Genomic DNA, 24362 nt, shown 5'->3' with positions numbered 1-24362 from the left:
ACCTCGCGTCCATCCGCGCGTTGCTCCCGCTCCCGCGTGATGACGTTGACGCTGCCCTGCCTCTAGACGTCGCTTTCGCGGAGAAGACCCGGCGTGGACGGACGGACTAGATCGGAAGGCGTGGACGGACAGAACAGCGACAGGTACAGTATGTCCGGGGGCACCCGTGGGGGACGTTGCTGGTGGGGAACATTGCTGGTGGAGGTCGGCTGGTGGTCGGCTGGAGGTCGGGTGCGGGCCTACGTGAGGTCGGGCGGGCGGCCTACTAGGGGACCTATGCCTGGTTATCTATACTGGGGGGACCTATGCCTGGCTACCTATACTGGGGAGGACCTATCTACCTGGCTATCTATACTGGGGGGACCTATGCCTGGCTACCTATACTGGGGGGACCTATGCCTGGCTATCTATACTGGGGGGACCTATGTCTGGCTATCTATACTGGGGGGGAACTATGCCTGGCTACCTGTACTGGGGGGACCTATGCCTGGCTACCTATACTGGGGGGACCTATGCCTGGCTATCTATACTGGGGGGACCTATGCCTGGCTATCTATACTGGGGGGACCTATGCCTGGCTACCTACACTGGAGGGACCTATGCCTGGCTATCTATACTGGGGGGACCCATCTACCTGGCTATCTATACTGGGGGGACCTATGCCTGGCTATCTATACTGGGGGGACCTATGCCTGGCTACCTATACTGGGGGGACCTATGCCTGGCTATCTATACTGGGGGGAACTATGCCTGGCTACCTACACTGGGGGGGACCTATCTACCTGTCTATACTGGGGGGACCTATGCCTGGCTACCTATACTGGGGGGACCTATGCCTGGCTATCTATACTGGGGGGACCTATGCCTGGCTACCTACACTGGGGGGACCTATGCCTGGCTATCTATACTGGGGGGACCTATGCCTGGCTACCTACACTGGGGGGGACCTATCTACCTGTCTATCTATACTGGGGGACCTATGCCTGGCTATCTATACTGGGGGGACCTATGCCTGGCTACCTACACTGGGGGGGACCTATCTACCTGTCTATCTATACTGGGGGGACCTATGCCTGGCTACCTATACTGGGGGGACCTATGCCTGGCTACCTATACTGGGGGGACCTATGCCTGGCTACCTATACTGGGGGGACCTATGCCTGGCTACCTATACTGGGGGGACCTATGCCTGGCTATCTATACTGGGGGGACCTATGCCTGGCTACCTACACTGGGGGGGACCTATGCCTGGCTATCTATACTGGGGGGACCTATACCTGGCTACCTACACTGGGGGGGGGGGGCTATCTACCTGTCTATCTATACTAGGGGGACCTATGCCTGGCTATCTATACTGGGGGGACCTATGCCTGGCTATCTATACTGGGGGGACCTATGCCTGGCTATCTATACTGGGGGGACCTATGCCTGGCTATCTATACCAGGGGGGACCTATGCCTGGCTATCTATACTGGGGGGACCTATGCCTGGCTACCTACACTGGGGGGGGGGGGACCTATCTACCTGTCTATCTATACTGGGGGGACCTATGCCTGGCTGTCTATACTGGGGGGACCTATGCCTGGCTACCTACACTGGGGGGGACCTATGCCTGGCTATCTATACTGGGGGGACCTATGCCTGGCTATCTATACTGGGGGGACCTATGCCTGGCTACCTATACTGGGGGGACCTATGCCTGGCTATCTATACTGGGGGGACCTATGCCTGGCTACCTACACTGGGGGGGGGGTGGGACCTATCTACCTGTCTATCTATACTGGGGGAACCTATGCCTGACTATCTATACTGGGGGCACCTTTACCAGAAGCTACCTATACTGTCATTTTGATTATCATGTGCTTGTTCTTTGAGAAAAGGTTTGGTGGTTGAACTTAATGAGCCTTTCCTACCCTTCTCCCTTTATGAATGCCTGCAGTCCAAGTCCCACACAAGCCAGATACTCCCTGATGGCTGCTGTTGCCTGAGCCTCACACAAGCTGCCTCCAAAGTAGGAAAGAGACACCACCACAGACATCTTGCTACAGTAAGAAAAGTAGTAATATACTCGCATTCTGTATGTCTTTTTGAGGGGCACAATGTACTGTACCTTACTAGGTTTCTTCCATATATCACACAATTATTTTGTACAAGATTTGTGAGATTCGGGATTTGAAAGGTTCGAGATATTCGAGAACCTTTTCAGATTCTGATTCGAAAAAATTGTGGATTCGTCCCATCCCTACAAAAAATAAAATCTTCTATGAACTCGTCATACACCTAATGGAATACCTTGGGGTGTCTTCTTTCTAAAATGGGGTCACTTGTGGGGTTCCTATACTGTCCTGGCATTTTAGGGGCCCAAAACCACGAGGAGTAGTCTGGAAACCAAATGCCTCAAAATGACTGTTCAGGGGTATAAGCATCTGCAAATTTTGATGACAGGTGGTCTATGAGGGGCCGAATTTTCTGGAACCGGTCATAAGCAGGGTGGCTTCTTAGATGACAGGTTGTATTGGCACTGAAGTGCAGGAATGTTCTCAAATCGTGACCTGGACATGGCAATTAAGTCGTACCAGCAGTGATCAGAAAAAAAAATTCTGTCACTGCGGTGGGGCGGGTGAGGGTTTGGCTGGGTGATCAGAAGCCCGCAGGGGGCATATTAGGGCCTGATCTGATGGGTAGCAGTGACAGGTTCTAGGGAGGATATGAGGGTGTGGGGGGGGGGTGGGTGTTCAGGAGCCCCCAGGGGGCAGTTTAGGACCTAATCTAAAAAATAGCATTGAGATAGTGACAGGGAGTGATTAATGGGTGATTAGGGGGGTGATTGGGTGCAAACAGGTGTCTGAGGGGTGGGCAGGGGGGGTCTGATGGGTGCAGTGGGCGATCAGGGGGCAGGATCAGTGTGCTTGGGTACTTACTAGGAGGGCTGCAACCTGCCCTGGTGGTCCCTCAATCACTGGGACCACCAGGGCAGGAGGCAGCCTGTATAATACGCTTTGTATACATTACAAAGCGTATTATCCGCTTTACATGCGGCAGATCGGGGGTTAACAACCCGCCGCCGCTGCTAATTGGCTGGCGGGTTGACGTCACGGGTGGGCACATCCAGCGTGCGATCCCCGGCCAGCTAGTCCGCAACGAGCCGCCGCCGATCGGCGTATTGCGGTCGTTGCGGGCTCCACTTTGCCGCTCACAATGCAGTAAAATATATATATATATATATAGATAGATAGATAGGATATATATATCTATATATATATATATATAGATAGATATATCTATATATAGGTGGTTTGGAGGGGATCAAGGGATACATGGGGGGGGGGGGGAGAGCTGCATAAAAAAAGTTCATTTTTACAGTAAAATCGCACAGCCTGTCACGGCTGCAGGCTGTGCGTCTCTCCCTGTCACACAAGATCCACAGTGACAGGGAGGCGGAGAGGGAGGCGGAACGGCAACTATGTTGCCTTTCGGAGGGTGATCGCTGTGATTGGCTCACAGCGATCACACGGCAGGGAGCCAATCAGTGACGGCTCCTGCCAATACCCGGAAGCCTTAGCTGTCACAAGACAGCTAAGTGCAGCCGGTTCGGTGCGCGCGATCGCGGCGGGGAGCGGCGGTGCCGGTGATAGAGATCTACGCCCTGCCAGCCAGGAGCCCATCAAAACAGGGCGTAGATCTCTATCACCTCGGTCCGGAAATGGTTAAACAGAACCCGAGGTGGGTTTTACAAATCCTAATTGCACACAGAGGCTGGTTCTGCATTTACTGCCCAGCCTCTGTTGCTATATTATCTCCCAAAAAGAAAAACGGAGCGCTCCGATGGTGCGTTACCACTTTTAATAAATTAACACGCTTAAAATCAATGCACTTACAATGGATGTGCAAGGAATGCACATTTGAGAGGCCAGCAGCGAGTCCCCTCTGCGTCCTGTGCCTGGCCAGGGCTAACAGGGTCCGTGCGGATGGTGGGCAGGTATGGAGGAGGACAAACGCCGACTCACGATCCTCTCGGCAAGCCGTCTGACGTCACTACGCGTTTCGGCGCTTAACCACGCCTTCTTCGGGTCCCAGAAGAAGGCGTGGTTAAGCGCCGAAACGCGTAGTGACGTCAGACGGCTTGCCGAGAGGATCGTGAGTCGGCGTTTGTCCTCCTCCATACCTGCCCACCATCCGCACGGACCCTGTTAGCCCTGGCCAGGCACAGGACGCAGAGGGGACTCGCTGCTGGCCTCTCAAATGTGCATTCCTTGCACATCCATTGTAAGTGCATTGATTTTAAGCGTGTTAATTTATTAAAAGTGGTAACGCACCATCGGAGCGCTCCGTTTTTCTTTTTGTGTTCCCTATTTTAGCATACTGGCACCACCCAGTTTACTGAGCAGCACCGAGGTGACAACCATTTAAAGGGCCATACCCATCTTAAGCCAGCGCCGGTACTAACACTTTGCAGCTATATTATCTCCCCCCAGGCCCTCCCTGAGCTCTGCTGTGCCCCCCAAAGTAAAACGCCGTGCTAGTGACACACAGCATGTTGCCAGTAGGCTGTTTACATGTATACTGTCATTTGAGTCAAGTAATTGTCCTGTCAGAAATCTGCTGCTTTTACCAGAATGGGTAGCCTCAATACTCCAGTCAATGTCTGGAAAGTTGAAGTCACCCATAACTATGACCTCATTTTACTTGCAGCTTTTTCAATCTGCTGTAGTAATTGCAGTTCTGCAGCTTCATGAATATGAGGTGGCCTGTAGCATATTATTATTATTATTATTGATTTATAAAGCGCCAACATATTCCGTGGCGCTGTACAAAGTAAGAAACAAACATGGGGTACATAATAATACAGACAATGGTGTACACCAATATACAAGATACATAATTAGTGACAAAATACAAAGAATGATACAAAATACAAATTATAGAATTGGTAATGACAGTGATAAAATTAACATGATGAATAAAATGTATAATGGTTACCAAGACACAAAAGGGGGAGAGAGCCCTGCCCTTGCGAGCTTACAATCTAAAGGGAATGGGGGGAAACAAGAGGATGGGTAGTATGCAGCAAATATATAGAGGCTTTGTGTTTTAGGATACCTAGTAGGAGTGCAATTTGGTCTTAGTACAAAGGGAAGTGGCCTAAGGTAGAGCATATGCTTGTCGGAACAAGTGTGTTTTTAGAGAGCGTTTAAAGGTAGCAAAGGTTGGCGAGTGACGGATGTGTTGTGGGAGGGCATTCCAGAGGAGGGGTGAAGCGCGTGCGAAGTCTTGTAAACGTGAATGTGAGGAGTTGATTCTAGAGGAGGACAACAGAAGATCATGTGCCGATCTGAGATTGCGATTGGGTTTGTATCTGGAGATTAATGAGGATATGTACCGGGGGGAGAGATCGTGGAGAGCTTTGTAGGTTAGGGTTAGGAGTTTGAACTGAATCCTCTGGTTAATTGGCAGCCAGTGAAGAGCTTGACAAAGAGGGTCGGCAGAGGAAGATCGAGAAGAGAGATGAATGAGACGAGCAGCTGAGTTCAGTACTGACTGGAGCGGGGCCAGTTTGTTAGACGGTAGTCCACAAAGTAGTACGTTGCAGTAGTCCAGACGAGAAATTATGAGAGCATGTATTAACATTTTAGTTGTGTCTTGAGTGAGAAAGGGACGGATGCGAGATATGTTTTTGAGTTGGAGATGGCAGGAGCTGGTTATGGAGTGAACATGAGGAATAAAAGAGAGAGATGAATCGAATATCACCCCCAAGCACCGAGCTTTGGGAACTGAAGTTATGGGAGTGTTATTAACATTTATTGTTACTTCAGGCAGGGAGGTGGACAGAGACGGTGGAAAAATTATTAGTTCCGTTTTACTCATGTTAAGTTTTAGGAAGCGAGAGGACATGAAGGAGGATATAGCAGACAAGCAGTCAGGAACACGTTTAAGGAGGGAGTTAAGGTCTGGGGCAGAGAGGTACAGTTGTGTATCGTCTGCATAGAGGTGGTATTGAAACCCGAATGAGTTGATTAAATCACCAAGACCATGCATGTAGATGGAAAAGAGGAGGGGACCAAGGACAGAGCCTTGGGGAACCCCGACAGACAAAGCATGAGGAGAAGAGATCTGATCTGAGTAGGAGACTGTGAAGGACCTTCCAGAGAGGTAGGAAGATAACCATGTGAGAGCAAGGCCCTTTATTCCGACATTTGAAAGTATTTGTAGGAGTAAGGTGTGGTCGACAGTATCAAATGCTGATGACAGGTCAAGAAGGATGAGTATGGAAAATTGACCTTTGGATTTGGCTGTAAGAAGGTCATTGGCCACTTTGGTAAGGGCTGTTTCCGTGGAGTGGTTAGAGCGAAAGCCAGACTGGAACTGATCAAGTAGGGAGTTAGCAGATAAATAATGGCTTAATTCTGCATGTATATGGCGTTCAAGTAGTTTGGATGCAAATGGGAGAAGTGACACTGGGCGGTAGTTGGCAAGTGTGGTAGGATCTAGAGAGGGTTTTTTAAGTAGTGGTGTCACAACAGCTTTTTTGAGTGGGGACGGAAAGATGCCAGTAGAGAGGGAGAGGTTAAATAGCGTTGTTAGTGCAGGCAAGAGAGATGAGGATAGCTGCGGAATGAAATGTGAGGGAATAGGATCCAAAGAACAGGTGGTTAGATTAGCTTTGGCAATTTTAGAGGAAAGAGAGTGTTCAGAGAGTGGAGAGAAGGCAGTTAGAGAACAGTCAATGAGAGGTGTGGAGGTGGGATTTGAGGGCCGCATGGAGAATTCACTTCTGATTTTGTCAATTTTATCAGTGAAGTATGTTGCAAATTCTTCAGCTGATAAGCAAGATGAGGGAGGAGGAGGAGGGGGATGGAGAATGGAGTTGAAGGTGCTGAACAAGCGTTTTGGATTGTGTAAATGGGCGGATATTAGGGAAGAAAAATAGGACTTTTTTGCCACAGAGAGTGTGTTTCTGAAGTTGTTCAAGGCAATTTTATATAAGATGAAGTCCTCACTTGTGTTACTTTTCCTCCAGCGCCGTTCAGCTGCTCTAGAGCATCTTTTTAACTGTTTAGTGGTTTTGGTCATCCAGGGTTGGCGACAGACATGGTGAGGGCGGGCCTTGACGAGGGGGGTGAAGTCATTCATGACTTTTGTAATGGAGCTGTTGTAGTGTATAGCAGCCGAGTCTGGGTCAGTGAAGGATTGTTTGAGGAGAGGTGCCAGGGCATCAGAGACAGTTTGAATGTCAAGATTGCGATAGTTTCTTCGAGTATGTGAGCGTGCTTGTGCCAGGGTGGTAGGAAAAGAGGAGGAGAGAGAGAAGCTAAGTAGGTTATGGTCAGAGAGTGGTAGTGGATCATTAGTAAAGTCAGTGACAGAGCAGAGACGAGTGAATACAAGGTCAAGCGTATGGCCAACAGTGTGGGTTGAGGTAGAGGACCACTGAGACAAGCCATAGGAGGAAGTGAGTGATAGAAGTTTTTTGGAGACAGTGTTATTGGTGTCAATAGGAATGTTAAAATCACCCATGATGATGGTAGGGATGTCAGAGGAGAGGAACTGGAGAAGCCAGGCAGAGAAATGATCCAAGAAAACAGAAGCAGGGCCTGGAGGGCGGTAAATAACTGCAATTTGGAGGTTCAAGGGAGAGTATAGTCGGACTGCATGGCCTTCAAAGGATGGCAGGGAGAGAGAGGGAATAGGAGTAAGAGGCTTGAAGGAGCATTTGTCTGAGAGGAGAATGCCCACACCACCACCATGCTTATTCCCACCTCTAGGAGTGTGGCTAAAGTGGAAACCTCCATAGGAGAGGGCGGCAGGTGAGACTGTGTCAGAAGGGGTCAGCCAGGTTTCAGTGATCCCAAAGAATGTGAAAGCATTGGAAATGAAAAGATCATGGATGAAGGGCAGTTTGTTGCAGACTGAGCGGGCATTCCAGAGGGCAGCCGAGATCGGAGGGGGTGTAGGGGGAAGGAGTGGAATATTAATAAGGTTACAGTAAGAGGGAGGGAAATTTGATTTATTGCAAACAGTGTGATTAGCAGGGGGGAGTGGGGGTCCAGGGTTAGGTGAAATGTCCCCAGCAACAAGGAGGAGGAGTAGGCAGATATAGCGGAGCAGCAGTTGTGGTGTAGACTTATATTTAGACTTGGTGTGACATGGAAGGTGAGGTTGTAAGTACAAGAAAATCTCATGAGAGGCGAGCTGTGGAGTGGATAGGAGGGATGGTGAAATGTACAGCATATTGCTGACAGCAGGGGGATGTAGTGTGTGGAGAGATTTGAGGATGGCTGGGGAGAGCAGGCAGATAGTAAACACTAGGTTAAACATTTTTGCAACTAACCAGAGAAGCAGAGTTTTCTGTCAGTTCCTTCTGTTCCCTTCTGGTTCAATTTCTAGTCTAATTTTGGCCGTTGTATTTTCTTTACACTTAGAGTTACAGATGCACTTTGAGTTCAGATGCTCAAAACTGACCAGTGGTCAAAATTGACCTCCTATGCTAGCTATATGCAAACAGGCTGCCAGCATCTTAATTAGCAGACTGAATGCAGGTGAGATGGTGAAGTGTTTGAATGGGAGTCTCAGTCTTGTAGGCTGGGATTTAAAGGAGACTCTGTACATACCCCAATAAGCAATTGGCAACCTTTATTTCCACCATAAATATTTACCCAAATGGACTCCACATCATCATCGTTTAGGACAGCTGTAAAAAAGTTCTTAACAAAGAGACAAACCCCTCCACCTTTTTTTAATACTGCTTTAAATGTTAAAGAGACTCTTTAACAAAATTTTCAGCCTTATTTCTTCTATCCTACAAGTTCCTATACATGTTCTAATGTGGTCTGTCTTACTGCAGCCTTACCTAGTTGCATAGTGGCTGTATTATATAATCTAATCTTTCCTCTGATGGCTTTGTCGGGCTCAGGCACTCAGGCAGGGATGTGCTGCTCTACTTGTGATAGAAGCTATACACACCCTCTTCACGCCCCCTGCAGGCTCTGTGCGAGTCACAGACTGAGCTCCTCTCAGCCCATCACATGCCATGTCTTTTGTTTGTAAACACTGCCTAAAACTGGCAATTACAAGCCAGGATTGCAGCAGGGAGTGGCAGAAACAGCACAGAGGGGCCCAGGAGAACATAATGAATAGAATGGTATGTTTTTTATTGTAAGAATTTTAGGAGTTCAGATTCTTTTTTTATAATACAGTGATTGACAGTATATTAACCTTGGGGGAGGTGTGGAACCCAGTCTTTAACCACTTTACCCCCGCGCGTACGTATTTCTCCGCCCCTTTTTCCATCCTTTAAAAACCAGGGACGGAGAAACACGTACTTTCCGCGTTCCCGCCGCTGCCCGCGCTCCCGCTCGTAAACACGCCGCCCGCCGCTAGTAAAACCGCCGCCGCCCGCTCGCCCAGAGATCAATGAACGGGAAAATCCATTCCCGTTCGTTGATCTAAGCCCCGCAATGATCAGCTGCTCTCCTATGGGCAGCGCGATCATTGTGAGAAAAAACTCACGTGTCCAGCCTCCTTATTCTTCCTCCAAGCTTCCGGAAGGAAGCTTGGAGGTCGCATTAAAACAAAAAGTTACTGTGGCCATCTTGTGGCCAAATAGTAAACTACACCCTACACATTTTTCACATACAAATAAATGACTTTTACACATAAAATTAACTCATTACCTCCCACACTCCCCATTTTTTTTTTTTGTAATTAAAAAAAAAATTAAAAAATTTACAATTAAAAAAAATACATAAATAGTTACCTTAGGGACTGAACTTTTTAAATATTTATGTCAAGAGGGTATAACACTGTTACTTTATAAACTATGGGCTTGTAATTAGGGATGGACGCAAAACTGAAAAAAATGCACCTTTATTTCCAAATAAAATATTGGCGCCAAACATTGTGATAGGGACATAATTTAAATGGTTTTATAACCGGGACAAAAGGGCAAATACGTTTCATGGGTTTTAATTACAGTAGCATGCATTATTTAAAAACTATAATGGCCGAAAACTGAAAAATAATTATTTTTTCCCCACATTTTTCCTATTTTCCCATTAAAACACATTTAGAAAAAAATAATTCTTGGCATAATGTCCCACCTAAAGAAAGCCTAATTGGTGGCGAAAAAAACAAGATATAGTTCATTTCATTGCAATAAGTAATAATAAAGTTATAGAAGAATGAATGGAAGGAGCGCTGAAAGGTGAAAATTGCTCTGGTGCTCAGGGGGTAAAACCCCTCAGTGGTGAAGTGGTTAAAGGGCACCTGATGTGAGGAGTATATTTTCGGACAGGAAGTGGCAGGTTTTGCTATAATGTTCCCTCCTTTTACCCTCCAATTTCTCATTTAGACCACTGCCTACCAATACTAGTACATATAGAATTGCCCTCAAGAGATGTAGAGAAATGCTCAGTCTTACCTGGCAATGTTACCGGCTGCGGAGACTATTCCATTCAGTGACAGTGATGCCACTCTGCTCATATAATTCCCATCATATCCCAAGTCATACACCTGCAATTCAGAATACCACTTATGTTAATTCTAACAGAGAAGCTTAAAGAATAAAGGACACTTAGAAGAAAGTCACTATATCAATAAACTCCTAGAAGGCGCCAGTCCATAAAAATCCATGCTGAGGTTTGCTGACCCCTGGAGGCCCTCTGCTCCCCAGGGGCATCAGATGGTAGATGAGGGTATGAGGGACAATGGCCATAGAGACCTATGCTAGGTACACAATACGCAATTTTCGGACAGATTTACTGTCAGATTGACTATTACCAACATGTCCGATCAGATTCATGATTTGACAGTAAATATAAAACAACAGAGCCTGATTCGGTATGATTACACACAAAAATATATCCTACAAAACAGGACTAAAAATTAACTTTTAATAGAAAAATATTTAAAAAGTAACTAATGGCTGCTGTAAAGCAACCTAAGAATGAACACGCTGTATTTGTGGTACTCTGATAAGTGAAGTCAGTATAGGGCAAAACCTATACATCCACATACATTGCACAGATGGCTGCTGGGAAACAACCAAAAACTGAAAAAACAGTCAGTGGTCCTATGGTAAGTCAAGTCTTAATAGGGTAAAACCTACAGACCCACTAACATTGCGAGTTAAACATACATATACACTACCCCCACCTACAACCCAACATGTTTCACTACCATAAAGGAAGATTTTTCAAAGTGCTACGTGCAAGAGTGCTAGACATAGTACTAAGGTGCATATATACAAAATACAGTTAAAATCAGTTTATGGTACAGCGTATTGGCTATGTAGTAGCAGCCAAGCTGTCAGGTTGTGGGGGGGGTAGTGTATATGTATGTTTAACTCGCAATGTTAGTGGGTCTGTAGGTTTTACCCTATTAAAACTTGACTTACCATAGGACCACTGACTTTGTTAAAAGTTAATTTTTAGTCCTGTTTTGTAGGATATATTTTTGTGTCTAAGAGAGGATTCAGTTCAAACTCTTAACCGTAACCTACAAATATCTCCACAATCTCTCTCCCCTGTACATCTCCTCACTAGTCTCCAGATACCAACCCAACCGCAATCTCAGATCTGCACATGAGCTTCTTTTATCCTCTTCTACAATTACCTCCTCACATTCACGTGTACAAGACTTCTCGCGTGCCTCACCCCTCCTTTGGAATGCCCTTCCAAAGCACATCCGCCACTCTCCTACCTTTGAAATCTTAAACGCTCCCTCAAAACCCACCTTTTCAGACAAGCATATTCTCTAGCTTAGGCCATGCACACACTAAATAACCTAATTACGCACTGCCTGTACATATACTGTATACTTCCCCACCTCTTGTTTCCACCCCATTCCTTTAGATTGTAAGCTCGCAAGGGCAGGGCTCTCACCCGTTTGTGTCATGGAATGTTATTAATTGAATTGCTTGCACTCTGTTAGACATTTATACATTTTAGTCATCATGTTAAATCAAATTGTAATCAGCAGTGCTGTATCTTGTATCAGTGTTCATATTTCATGTATATCATTGTCTGTATCATTATGTATCCCTTGTTTGTTTTCTTACATTGTACAGCGCCACTGAATATGTTGGCGCTTTATAAATAAATAATAATAATAATAATAATTTGACAGTAAATGTCAGAAAATTGCATCATGTGTACCTAGCATAATGGTGACCGCTCTCACTTCTGCATGCATCACACAGTGTTAAAATGGCATTGAAGTAGTAGCAATATTTGTTTACTTGCAGTGCAAAGCAGAGACACACCTGCTGTGGAATTCTACAGAGCAGAGCTTCCCATGTAAGGTTTCCCATTACTTTTTTTTGAACAGCTCTTGGGGCCCACTGATAATGGCATTTTGTTTTAGTAGTACCCTTATTAACCCACTTATGTGGTTTGAGACGGTATATCTACGTCCCGCAGGACTTCAGTTCCTGCTCAGGGATGAAGATATTCGTCTATTGCGGGGGATGGCCAGCGCTTGCTCCCACGCACCTGCGTGTGTACTCGCTGCCGCCCGTTTGAGGGGAGATCAATGAATGGGAACGCAGTTCTAAGTCACCATGTCAATGACCGCTGGAATCAATGAGATGACTGCGTCATTGTAACTAAGGAAGTAACACTTCCTGGTCTGTGAGTCCGCCAAACCGTGCAGTGCCAACAAGATTGCAGGAAGACTTATTTTTTTCTTTTGTTACAGTAACAAGATTATCTCAAAATGCAAACATAAATTATGTGCGCCTGTTTTCTAGGTGATGGTTGCTTTGGGATGTTAACTTGGCTCAGTAAATAAAAATAAAAGGGCAGAAGTGATGTCACTTTTGGCAGTGAAGATAACGGTAAAGATGGAAGCCAGCAGAAATGTTATTTTCTTTTTTTCATATCACATTGCTCTTGGATCTGACAGTGAACACTAAAGACAACAGTATAGGTAAGCGACAATTTCTTATTGGATGATTTATTTAATTATTTCAGTTAATATGGAGTTTCATCCCACGTTATGATACATAAGAGAGATACTGTTGAAAAAATGAGCAGTTACAGAAGAAACAAAATAATCATTATGCTTGTCATCTCGGGGACTGCTACTCTGATCTTAAGGCTGCTTACACACCAAGACGTTACACCAAGACGTTACAGGCGCCTGTAACGCTCCCCCAACGCACAGCAATGTAACACAAGTGGGCTGTTCACACAGCCCATGTTGCGTTACATGTAACGCTGCACGTTCTCGGCAAAGTGCAGCATGCTACGGCGTTGGAGCGGCTATACGGCGTTAGACTGTTTGCACATGCGCAGTGGGGGGCGGAGAGGAGGCGGGGAGAGCCAGCTACAGTAGCCGCGCACATGGCTACTTAATATTCACTGCACTGGCGGGCGCGGATTGGCCGGCGGGACCATGTGATGCGGAGTGTCTCGCTCCGCATCACGTGAACCCGCTGGCCAATCAGCGCCACTCTGGGAGACATTATAGGAATCGAGCCGCCTAACGCGGCTCACTCTACCGTCGGCTCTTGCAGCACCATACGTTGTGTTAGGTGCACGTTATGCGACCTTAATGTAGCACCTAACGCAACGTCTTGGTGTGCAAGTAGCCTAAAGGTAATTTATTGGATTAGCAAACTGCGGATTGATGCGTCACCCGAGCTTCTTGCAATTAGCTATAAAAGTATTAGCTCAATATAGACATTTGGATTTTCCACATAATTTCTTCCTAATTTTCACTGCTGCAATCCATTGGGAGGACTGCAAAATTGCAGTGCGTGGAAATATGAAATTGCCGAACCGCAGGGAAAAAAAAAATCACATAGCAGTGCAACTGCTATGCGATTTTCCTGTGCACCTCAATCACAACAAAAATGCACCAGAATGACAACTTTGCTGCAAACTGATCACATTAATAGAAACAGTCTCCAGAGTTTCCACTATTTCTTACTGTACACAGCGTTTTGACATCCGCAACAGCTAGTAGTTGAAAACTACGATTATCACTTATTGGTGCAACCCTCCCCCCAATTGATATCAAGAACTTTGTAGACACCACCGGGTATTATATTGACCCACGCTGTGGCACGATCATTTTGGCCACATAAGTATTGTGCACCACAGGAGGCGGTAGAATTTATTGGTTAAGGTGCGTATTATTGCAGTGATACAGTTCCCTCACATTACTTAGAGACTTTCTGAGTAAACCTTTCACAATGCTGACTAATCTAAAGATTGAATAGACAGTATGGCCTGGTGCACACCAAAAACCGCTAGCAGATCCGCAAAACGCTTGCGGTTTTTGAAGCGGGTTTTTTTCTTATTATGAAGAGTTTTGCGGTTTTGTGTAGCAGATTACAGATATTGTTACAGTAAAGGTGTTCCTGAACAGCTACTGTAACAAAAACGCATGGAAAACCGCTCTGATCTGGCGTTTTTCAGAGCGTTTTGCGTTTTTCCTATACTTAACATTGGAGGCAGAAACGCCTCAGAAATCCAAAAAATGCGGCAGCCCGGGAGTTTGCATTTCTGCAAAACACCTACCGCTCTGGTGTGCACCAGCTTACTGAAATACATTACCCAAGTGTTTCCTCAGCCGCACGCGTTCCTAAAAATGCGACCAAAACCGCTCGGTGAGCACTAGGCCTATGAGTGCAGCAAGCAATTTCTCATGTCTAATGGCTCGGGTTACCTGCAGTACTCCTTTCTCAGATCGGGTATACAAGATATTTCTTGAATTATCTACAGCAATCTGCACAATGGGATCTAAGAGAAGAAGAAGAAAATACAAAAAAATAAATAAAAATCACTTCAGAAGATTATGTGGACAACTCTAATAAGTAGAAGAAAACAATTCATGTAATGCATGAAATACATCTGATCCCGGGAAGAGGAAGGTTACAGTCACCTTTAAAGGGAAGGTTCACGCAGGAGCTGTAAAAAATAGAAATCAAAATCCACTTACCTGGGGCTTCCTCCAGCCCGTGGCAGGCAGGAGGTGCCCTCGCCGCCGCTCCGCAGGCTCCCCGTGGTCTCCAGTGGCGAGCCTGACCTGGCCAGGCCGGCTGCCAGGTCGGGCTGCTCCTGCGCTCCAAGTTGTGTGTCACTTGTGCGCGCTGACGTCATCGGACGTCCTCCGGGCTGTACTGCGCAGGCGCAGAACTTCTGCGCCTGCGCAGTACAGCCCGGAGGACGTCCGATGACGTCAGCGCGCACAAGTGACACGCAACTTGGAGCGCAGGAGCAGCCCGACCTGGCAGCCGGCCTGGCCAGGTCGGGCTCGCCACCGGAGACCACCGGGAGCCTGCGGAGCGGCGGCGAGGCCACCTCCTGCCTGCCACGGGCTGGAGGAAGCCCCAGGTAAGTGGATTTTGATTTCTATTTTTTACAGCTCCTGCGTGAACCTTCCCTTTAAAACCTCCCTGGCGTTCAATTTCCCCAGAATTTCTGTGCAAAAAGTGATCAAAATTATTTTCATAACCTTTTCTTTCCTGTAATTTGCCAAAATGTGTCAAGCAAGGGTCTAATATACAGTGCAGGAAAGTATTGACGTGTATACACATCAATACTGGTCACAGCATGTCTTGTATTGAGGTGTATATCCGTCAATACCGCCAGAGGGGTTTAAAGAGAACCCGAGGTGGGAATTACTTTTACTATTGGGGCACAGAGGCTGGTTGTGCGCACTAAGACCAGCCTCTGTTGCCCCATCGTGTGCCTCCATGTCCCCCCTGCTCGCCGCTATACCCCCCGCATTGCTGGCTGTGTCGCCAGCTCAATGTTTACCTTGCGCTGTCAGTCAGCGCCGCTCCCCCGCCTCCTCCGCATCGGCGCCACCCGCCGCGTCACTTCCCTCCTATCAGCGGGAGGGAAGGGACACGGGCGGGTGCGCCGATGCGGAGGAGGCAGGGGAGCAGCGCTGACTGACAGCGCAAGGTAAACATTGAGCTGGCGACACGCTGCGTGTCGCCAGCAATGCGGGGGGTATAGCGGCGAGCAGGGGGGACATGGAGACACACGATGGGGCAACAGAGGCTGGTCTTAGTGCGCACAACCAGCCTCTGTGCCCCAATAGTAAAAGTAATTCCCACCTCGGGTTCTCTTTAAAGAGACTGTAACAAAATTTGTATCCTTATTTCTTCTATCCTATAAGTTCCTATACCTGTTCTAATGTGCTCTGGCTTACTGCAGCCTTTTCTAGTTGCACAGTGGCTGTATTATCTCTGTTATAATATCTAATCTTCTTTCCTCTGACGGCTTTGTCGGGCTCAGGCACTCAGGCAGAAATGTGCTGTGCTGCTTGTGATTGGATAGAAGCTATACACACCCTCTCCAGGCCCCCTGCAGATTCTGTGTGAGTCAAAGACTAAGCTTATCTGAGCCTACCACATACCATCTCTTGTTTGTAAACACTGCCTAAAACTGGCAATTACAAGCCAGGATTGCAGCAGGGAGTGGCAGAAACAGCACAGAGGGGCCCAGGAGAACATAAGGAATAGAATGGTATGCTTTTTATTGTAAGACTTTTAGAGTACAGATTCTCTTTAAGATGCCAGCTGTGATAAAAGCAAATACATTGCAATATCACAAAGCTGTACATACATAAACAAATGATTCTAAAATATTCTGAGAGCTGTCAGTTAATCACAGAACGTCCCCCCACTCCGTGCCATCCTCAATCATAATGGGAATGAAAGAGAACCAACAGGTGCAGATGCTCACAGCAGTCTTGAGAACTGACAAGAGGAGGCAGTAAAAGTCACACCAACTAATGGAGTAGCATAGTACAGACATAACTTATGCTATACAGCCGTCTGTAGCGCCAAGCATAAAAGCCGATATTGATAAAGGAGCTGAATAATGCAGGGTGATGGAGCTTGGCAGTGTGTGGAGGGTATCTGATTTACTGACAGTGCATTTTGCATTTGATATTTTTTAGGGATGGGACGAATCCACAATTTCTTCGAATCCGAATCCGAATCTAAAAAGGTTCTCGAATATCTCGAACCTTTCGAATCCCGAATCTAACGAATCCTGCACATAAGAATTGTGCGATCCATGGTATAGTTGCCCGCAGTATAGGTACCCAGGCATAGGTAGCGAGGTAAAGGTGCCTTCGGTATAGCTAGCTAGGTATGGGTGCCTTCAATATAGGTAGCTTTCAGTACAGGTAGCAAGGTATAGGGGCCTTCAGTATAGGTAGCAAGGTATAGGGGCCCTAAGTATAGGTAGCAGGGTATATGTGCCTTCAGTATAGGTAGCAGGGTATATGGGCCTTCAGTAGAGATAGCAGGGTATATGGGCCTTCAGTATAGATAGCAGGGTATATGGGCCTTCAGTATAGGTAGCAGGGTATATGGGCCTTCAGTATAGGTAGCAGGGTATATGGGCCTTAAGTTTAGGTAGCAGGGTATATGGGCCTTCAGTATAGGTAGCAGGGTATATGGGCCTTCAGTAAAGGTAGCAGGGTATATGGGCCTTCAGTAAAGGTAGCAGGGTATATGGGCCTTCAGTAAAGGTAGCAGGGTATAAGGGCCTTCAGTATTGGTAGTTAACTAGGTATAGGGGCCTTCAGTATAGGTAGGTAGGTAAAGGGACCTTCAGTATAGGTATATAGGGTATAGGGCCTTAAGTATAGGTAGGTATAGGGGCCTTTAGGTAGGTAGGTATAGGGTCCTTTAGGTAGGTATAGGGGCCTTTAGGTAGGTAGGTAAAGGGACCTTCAGTATAGGTAGCAGGGTATAGGGCCTTAAGTATAGGTATGTAGGTAGGTATAGGGGCCTTTAGGTAGGTAGGTATAGGGGCCTTTAGGTAGGTAGGTAAAGGGACCTTCAGTATAGGTAGGTAGGTATAGGGGCCTTTAGGTAGGTGGGTAGGTAGGTGTAGGGGCCTGTAGGTAGGCAGGTATAGGGGCCTTTAGGTAGGTGGGTAGGTAGGTGTAGGGGCCTGTAGGTAGGTAGGTGTAGGGGACTTTAGGTAGGTAGGTATAGGGGCCTTCACGTAGGTAGGTAGGTAGGGGGGCCTGTAGGTAGGTAGATGGGTGGGTAGGTATAGGGGCCTTTAGGTAGGTAGGTAGGTGGGTAGGTAGGTATAGGGGCCTGTAGGTGGGTAGGTAGGTATAGGGGCCTGTAGGTAGGTATACGGGCCTTTAGGTAGGTAGGTATAGGGGCCTGTAGGTGGGTAGGTATAGGGGCCTGTAGGTGGGTAGGTATAGGGGCCTGTAGGTGGGTAGGTATAGGGGCCTGTAGGTGGGTAGGTATAGGGGCCTGTAGGTGGGTAGGTATAGGGGCCTGTAGGTGGGTAGGTATAGGGGCCTGTAGGTGGGTAGGTAGGTATAGGGGCCTGTAGGTAGGTATACGGGACTTTAGGTAGGTAGGTATAGGGGCCTGTAGGTGGGTAGGTAGGTATGTATAGGGGCCTGTAGGTGGGTAGGTAGGTATAGGGGCCTGTAGGTAGGTATAGGGGCCTTCCCCATGCCTCCTCCGCTCACCGCCCCCCCCCCCTCCCCGGCCTCCTCCGCCCCCCCCCCCCCCCCGTGCCTCCTCCGCTCCCCCCCGTGCCTCCTCCGCTCCCCCCCGTGCCTCCTCCGCTCACCCCTGCATGAGTATCTACTCACCTTTCCGTGGGGGGCAGAGCGGCAGACCTCTTCGATACTTCCCTGTTCCCTCTAGTGGCCGGACCGGCTCTTACTGATTACATCATTGTAAGAGCCGGTCACTAGGGGGAACCAGGAAGTCGGCGAGAGGTCTGCCGCTCTGTGCGCTCCGCTCAGGTGAGTTGATGCTGGCGAACGGAGGAGGCGCGGGGGGGTCGGAGAAGGTCGGGGGAGGACGAGTGCGGGCGGGGGGAGCGGCGTATGCGGTGTCGGGATTCGGCGGATTCGGAAAGTGAAAAATGGCGTCGGGATTCGAATCCACGAATCTCGAATATTTCCCAATATTCGAGGGATTCGTGGATTCGCCGGATTCGTCGTCCCACCCCTAATATTTTTTTATCTGCCATTATCACAGTGCGCTTCATTAAAGGGATACTGTAGGGGGGTCGGGGGAAAATGAGTTGAACTTACCCGGGGCTTCTAATGGTCCTCCGCAGACATCCTGTGTTGGCGCAGCCACTCACCGATGCTCCGGCCCCGCCTCCAGTTCACTTCTGGAATTTCTGACTTTAAAGTCAGAAAACCACTGCGCCTGCATTGCCGTGTCCTCACTCCCGCTGATGGCACCAGGAGCGTACTGCGCAGACCAAAGACCATACTGGGCTTGTGCAATACTCTCCTGGTGACATCATCGGGAGCGAGGACACGGCAATGCAGGCGCAGCAGTTTTCAGACTTTAAAGTCTGAAATTCCAGAAGTGAACCGGAGGCGGGGCCAGAGCATCGGTGAGTGGCTCCGTGGGTACAGGATGTCTGCGGGGGGCCATTAGAAGCCCTGGGTGAGTTCAACTAATTTTCCAGCGACCCCCCCCCCCCTACAGTATTCCTTTAAGGCACACCTGAAATGAAAGGGATATAGAGGCTGAGATTTATTTCCTTTTAAACAATACAGATTGACTGGCTGTACTCTTGTAATACTCTTTAGCCATAGACCCAAAACAAGTATGCAGATCAGATGTTTCTGGCTGCAGTCTGACTAGATCTGCCACATGCTTCTTTCAGGTGTGTGATTCAGACACTATTGCAGCAAAATATATCTATGGGAGGCCACACAGCTGGTACTGTTTAAAAGGAAATAAGTGGCAAATACTTGGCTCCCACTCCAGGGTCAATGTGGTAACCCCTGCTATTTTATGGCATGCTTACCTACAATGTACATCCTGCTATTAAAGTAGCCCGAAAGGAGGAGGGGGGGGGGAGCTTCTGGATTCTCCAGAGGTGTCCACCTCCACTGGTCCATTCCAGCACTGTCCCATGCACAGCGCAAGTACAGCAGCACGAACCAGCTAGAGGTTTAGTGGAAAGCAGGTCTGTGCTTCTGCACGTGTGAGCCCTCTGCACTTGCGCAGTAGCATGGATCTGCTATTTCCAAAGTCCGAGTGGGCCTATGCTAATGGTGCAGTGCGGCTCTGTGTCGGGGGGTCCTTGCTGTGGAGCAGCATGGAGGACGACAAAGAGGGGAGCAACTGGTTGATCCAGAGGCCACCCACTCTGGAGGAGAGTAATATTTCTGTCACTAAACCTCACAGGTTTGCTTTAAAGCGGTATAAAACCCTGACATAATATTCAATAAAAACATGTTTTCCTACTTTTTATATGCCATACGGTTATCAGATTTGCTTTTGTGCATAAGTATTATTATTCATTTATAAATTATACGTTCCCAAAGTACACTTTTTTTTCCTCTGAGAGTGGACTTTGTATTTTATTTATAACTGCTTTATTCATGTTCTAACCTAAGCAGAAATGCTTTCTGATTGTCTGACTTTGTTCAGCAGAGCCTGCAGTGTCAGAGAAGTGTATATTTACATTCCTCACTTGATACAATTAAACACAAGATAACATTATCTGCACTTCGGATGCGTCCAGCTTTGCTGGCAGGGAACTGTAGTCCTGTGTGTAACCCTTTGAATGCTGTTCTAGTAAAAAAAAAAAATGCTGGTTGTATATAATATGCTGTAAACCATCTATTAGAGCAAAGAAGAAATGCTGGGTTTCATTCTGCTTTAACCACTTTACCCCCACGCGTACGGATTTCTCCGCCCCTTTTTTCCCTCCTAAAAAACCAGGGACGGAGAAATCCGTACCTTCCGCGCTACCGCCGCTGTCCGCGCTCCCGCGCGCGCACCCGCCGCTCGTGCACGCCGCCGCCCGCTCGCCCGGAGATCAATGAACGGGAAAATCCATTCCCGTTCGTTGATCTAAGCCCCCGCAATGATCTGCTGCTTCTTTCAGAAACAGCGAGATCATTGTGATGGTGCCCATACACGATACAATAAAAACGTTCGATTTTCCCGTTTATTCGATCTAAATGATCGAATTGAATGAAAGTTGAAAATATTTTTTTTTTCGATCAAGAAATTCGAACGATTATCCCGTTTTTTCGGGAAAAATGATCGGACATGCTGGAAAGACCACTTTACTTACGGTAAAGTCTTTTCCAGTAGTCATGAGGACAGCACCCCTGGATGAGACCTGTCTCCCTCCCCACTGTGGACAGGAAACTGTTAAAAGAAGAATTTGCATAAGCAATAGGCAGCCACATATAAGATACTACACCTGACACAGTACCTCAGTTAATAAAAAGATGACACGGACATTTAATGATGCTTACACAAACTTATTTCTCTTTCCTACCCAAATAAGGGCGGGTTGCAGGGGTGCTGTCCTCATGACTACTGGAAAAGACTTTACCGTAAGTAAAGTGGTCTTTCCCAGAACGTCATTTCGGACAGCACCCCTGGATGAGACGATATACAAGAGTTAAAACCTTAGGGTGGGACCACAGCTTGCAAAACTTTCCTTCTGAAGGATAACCCTGCAGAGGCAGATACATTAAGGCGATAGTGCTTTACAAACGTATTGTGACTTGACCAGGTCGCAGCTCTGCAGATCTGATCTATAGAGGCCCCTGCCCTCTCTGCCCAGGAAGTTGAAATTCCTCTTGTGGAATGAGCCATGATAGAATTGAATTGCTTCCCCTGTGTCTGATATGCTAATGAAATAGCCCAAACAAATTTATAATCTGTGTAGGATTTAATTAAGGAAGATTTCTCCCAATTAATGATCCAACCTAGATCTTGTAGTAAGACTATTGTCGTAACAATCTGATCTCTTACCGAATTGGGAGATGTCCACCAAAACAGAAAATCAAGGTAACCCAAAATGTTAACCTTTCTCTGTCTAAGTGTAGCCAGAACCCCAGACATTACCTTCATAAACAACCCTGGAGCTGAGGATAATCCGAAGGGCAAAGCATTAAACTGATACATTCTTACCTCTTCCTCCATCTGGATGGCAAACCTTAAGCATTATTGAGAAGACAGATGCATCGGTAATTGAAGATACGCATCTTTTCAATCTAGAAAGGCTAGGAAATCGTCCTTCTGTAAGAGATAAATAATAGATCAAATCCATCCTGAATTTTCTGTATTTTACCTTCTGGTTTAGACTCTAAATTTATTATGAACTGATAATTTCCCTGTAGCTCCTTTACTAGAAAAAACACAGGGCAATAGAATACCTGTCCTCTGACATTTCGGTACTTCTCGAATTACCCTTTTTTTTTTTTTTTCTAAACAGGGAAAGGACTTTCGATTGTAGGGCTGAAAACTTTATTTGGTCCTGCAAGCGGGGAGTAATGCAAAAGCTCTTAAAAGGAGGCTGGCTGCACTCTATTCTGTATCCCTCCAAAAAAAAACACCTTAAAGGCTCTTTCCCACTAAGACGTTGCGTTAGATGCGACGGTAAGGTCACATAACGTGCCCCCAGCGCAACGCATGTGAGCTTTGAAGTTGGATGCTATTTAGAGCCACGTTATGCGTCTCCTGATGGGTCTGTGATGCGTACTTTTTGACGCATACTATCGGACGAAAACGGCACATGCGGCAAAGACTGTGGAGACCACGTGATCGGAAAACTCCGCATCACGTGGTCCTGCCAGCCAATAAGCGGCCGCTCCAGGAAGTTAACACTGCAGTGCATATTAATAAGTCATGTGGATGTCCACATCAGCGGACTCTTCCCTCCTCTCCTGCAAGAAAAAACAAAAAACACACATTATTGAGCATATGCAAACAGTCTAATGCGGCTAAAACCGTGTATAACGCACAGCATGATGCACTTTCTTTAAACGTCCAGCGTTAGGGTGTAACACAACGTGGGCACTGTGAACAGCCCATTGATTTTTCATTACTGTGAGCTGGGCTGCGTTACAGGTTGCTCTAACCTGCGCCTGTAACGTCCCACTGTGAAAAGCCTAAATAACCAATATTTTGTGCACTGTAGTTGCCATGTTTTGAAATTTGCAATTCTCCATCTCACTGGAATACTAGCGTCATTGCTTATCTGACTTCTTAGTAAAAGTGAAGTTGGACTTAGGGCCGGTTCACATTACAAACGCGGACGGCCACGCATGCGGAACGCAACGCGTATGACGTTGCGTGGCTGATCCCATCACTGAAAAGTGAATGGGACAGCCGCGCGTTTTTTGCTAAATCTGCGTGCAGCATGCGTTCCCGGACCGCACAGGTCCGGAACGCATGCAGTGTGAACATCAGACAGTGCACTCTATGCACTGTCTGATGTCGTGCGTGTTGGCCTTCTGCACCCGTTTCCAAAACGCAGCTGGAAACGTGTGCAGTCTGAACAGGCCCTTAGGCTTCTGTGACTTGTAGAGAGCCCATCTCCTGCCCTTAGAGGACTAGGGATCTGACTTATTCTTAGAAGGAGGGACGAAAGGACCGTTTACTTTGAAAAGGTCCTTTCTTAAAGGAATACTATGAATACCCAAGTGTTCTAAAATGACAGTGTACAAATAATGTCTAAGTTGCTGTGTAAACATTTCCCTACCTTTCATGTTAAATATCAGAGGCAAAAGCTGTAATTTACTGAGGGTAGGATTAGCTATATTGGGACAAATCAATTGCAGAAGGGGTGTCTGCTTCAATGCACAGCCAGAGTTGCATATCGGACTACAGAAAGCAAATATCAAACAAACTCTGAAAGCATTTTGATAACAGTAAACAAAGAGGTTGCTACTAAAAATGTATACACCAGTACTTAGCAACACTTCCCAAACAATTCCTGTGTCAATTGAAAATATGTGAATCGATAGAATTCCTTTAACAGGAATCCTTTTTTTTTTTTTTTTTTTAACATGTGTGTCTGCCGCCCGATCTGACGAAAGTGGGCGCTTTCGGCTTAGCCCAAAAACCCTGATCTTCAGGAGAAAAACAACATTTAGATAATGATCTGGGCCAAAAAAAAAACCTTTTCCTAGGATTATCCCACTCCTTAATCCTAATCTTAAAAGTAGAATGGACTGGAATAAACCGAGAATGAGGATCCGCCAAACTCTCATACATTTGATCCAAAGGTGTCAAAGATTTCTGCTCAGACTTAATACCTATTAGTAAGTCTTTCATTAATTCAGGAAAAAACATTGCGGTTAGGGCTCTTTTCCACTATGAAATGCGATCGCAACAACATTTGCGATCCCAATCGTACTTCAATTTCCACTATGCGATTGCGCTACTATACTTCTAGTACAGCTCAATTGCATACAATGCAGGAGGATGACGATTGTGCTTTGTCCAAATCGCATCGCAATCAGATTGCACTAATGGAAATTGCTGCTGCAGTTTCCATTAGTTTAACGTACCTCGTGATCAGAATCAAATCTTAACTCGCAGGGTAATGAAAAAAAGGCCCTTAGTCAGTTTTACTCAA

General features: G+C 46.8%; 1 protein-coding gene across 1 annotated transcript in view; it reads right to left on the bottom strand.

Moving 5' to 3' along the window:
• The window catches only part of NUP155 (nucleoporin 155), a 111760-nt gene that overhangs the window by 61028 nt on the left and 26370 nt on the right, over nt 1-24362 (bottom strand). Inside the window, exons 8-9 of the mRNA XM_068250597.1 lie at nt 14671-14744; nt 10418-10509 (exon numbers count right to left, since the gene is read on the bottom strand). Of these exons, the coding sequence (XP_068106698.1) occupies nt 10418-10509; nt 14671-14744 (166 nt within the window). The remainder of the gene's footprint in view (nt 1-10417; nt 10510-14670; nt 14745-24362) is intronic.

Source organism: Hyperolius riggenbachi, chromosome 1 (assembly GCF_040937935.1).
Source record: "Hyperolius riggenbachi isolate aHypRig1 chromosome 1, aHypRig1.pri, whole genome shotgun sequence".
Taxonomy (NCBI): Eukaryota; Metazoa; Chordata; class Amphibia; order Anura; family Hyperoliidae; genus Hyperolius; species Hyperolius riggenbachi.
This window is presented reverse-complemented; position numbering and strand designations above follow the sequence as displayed.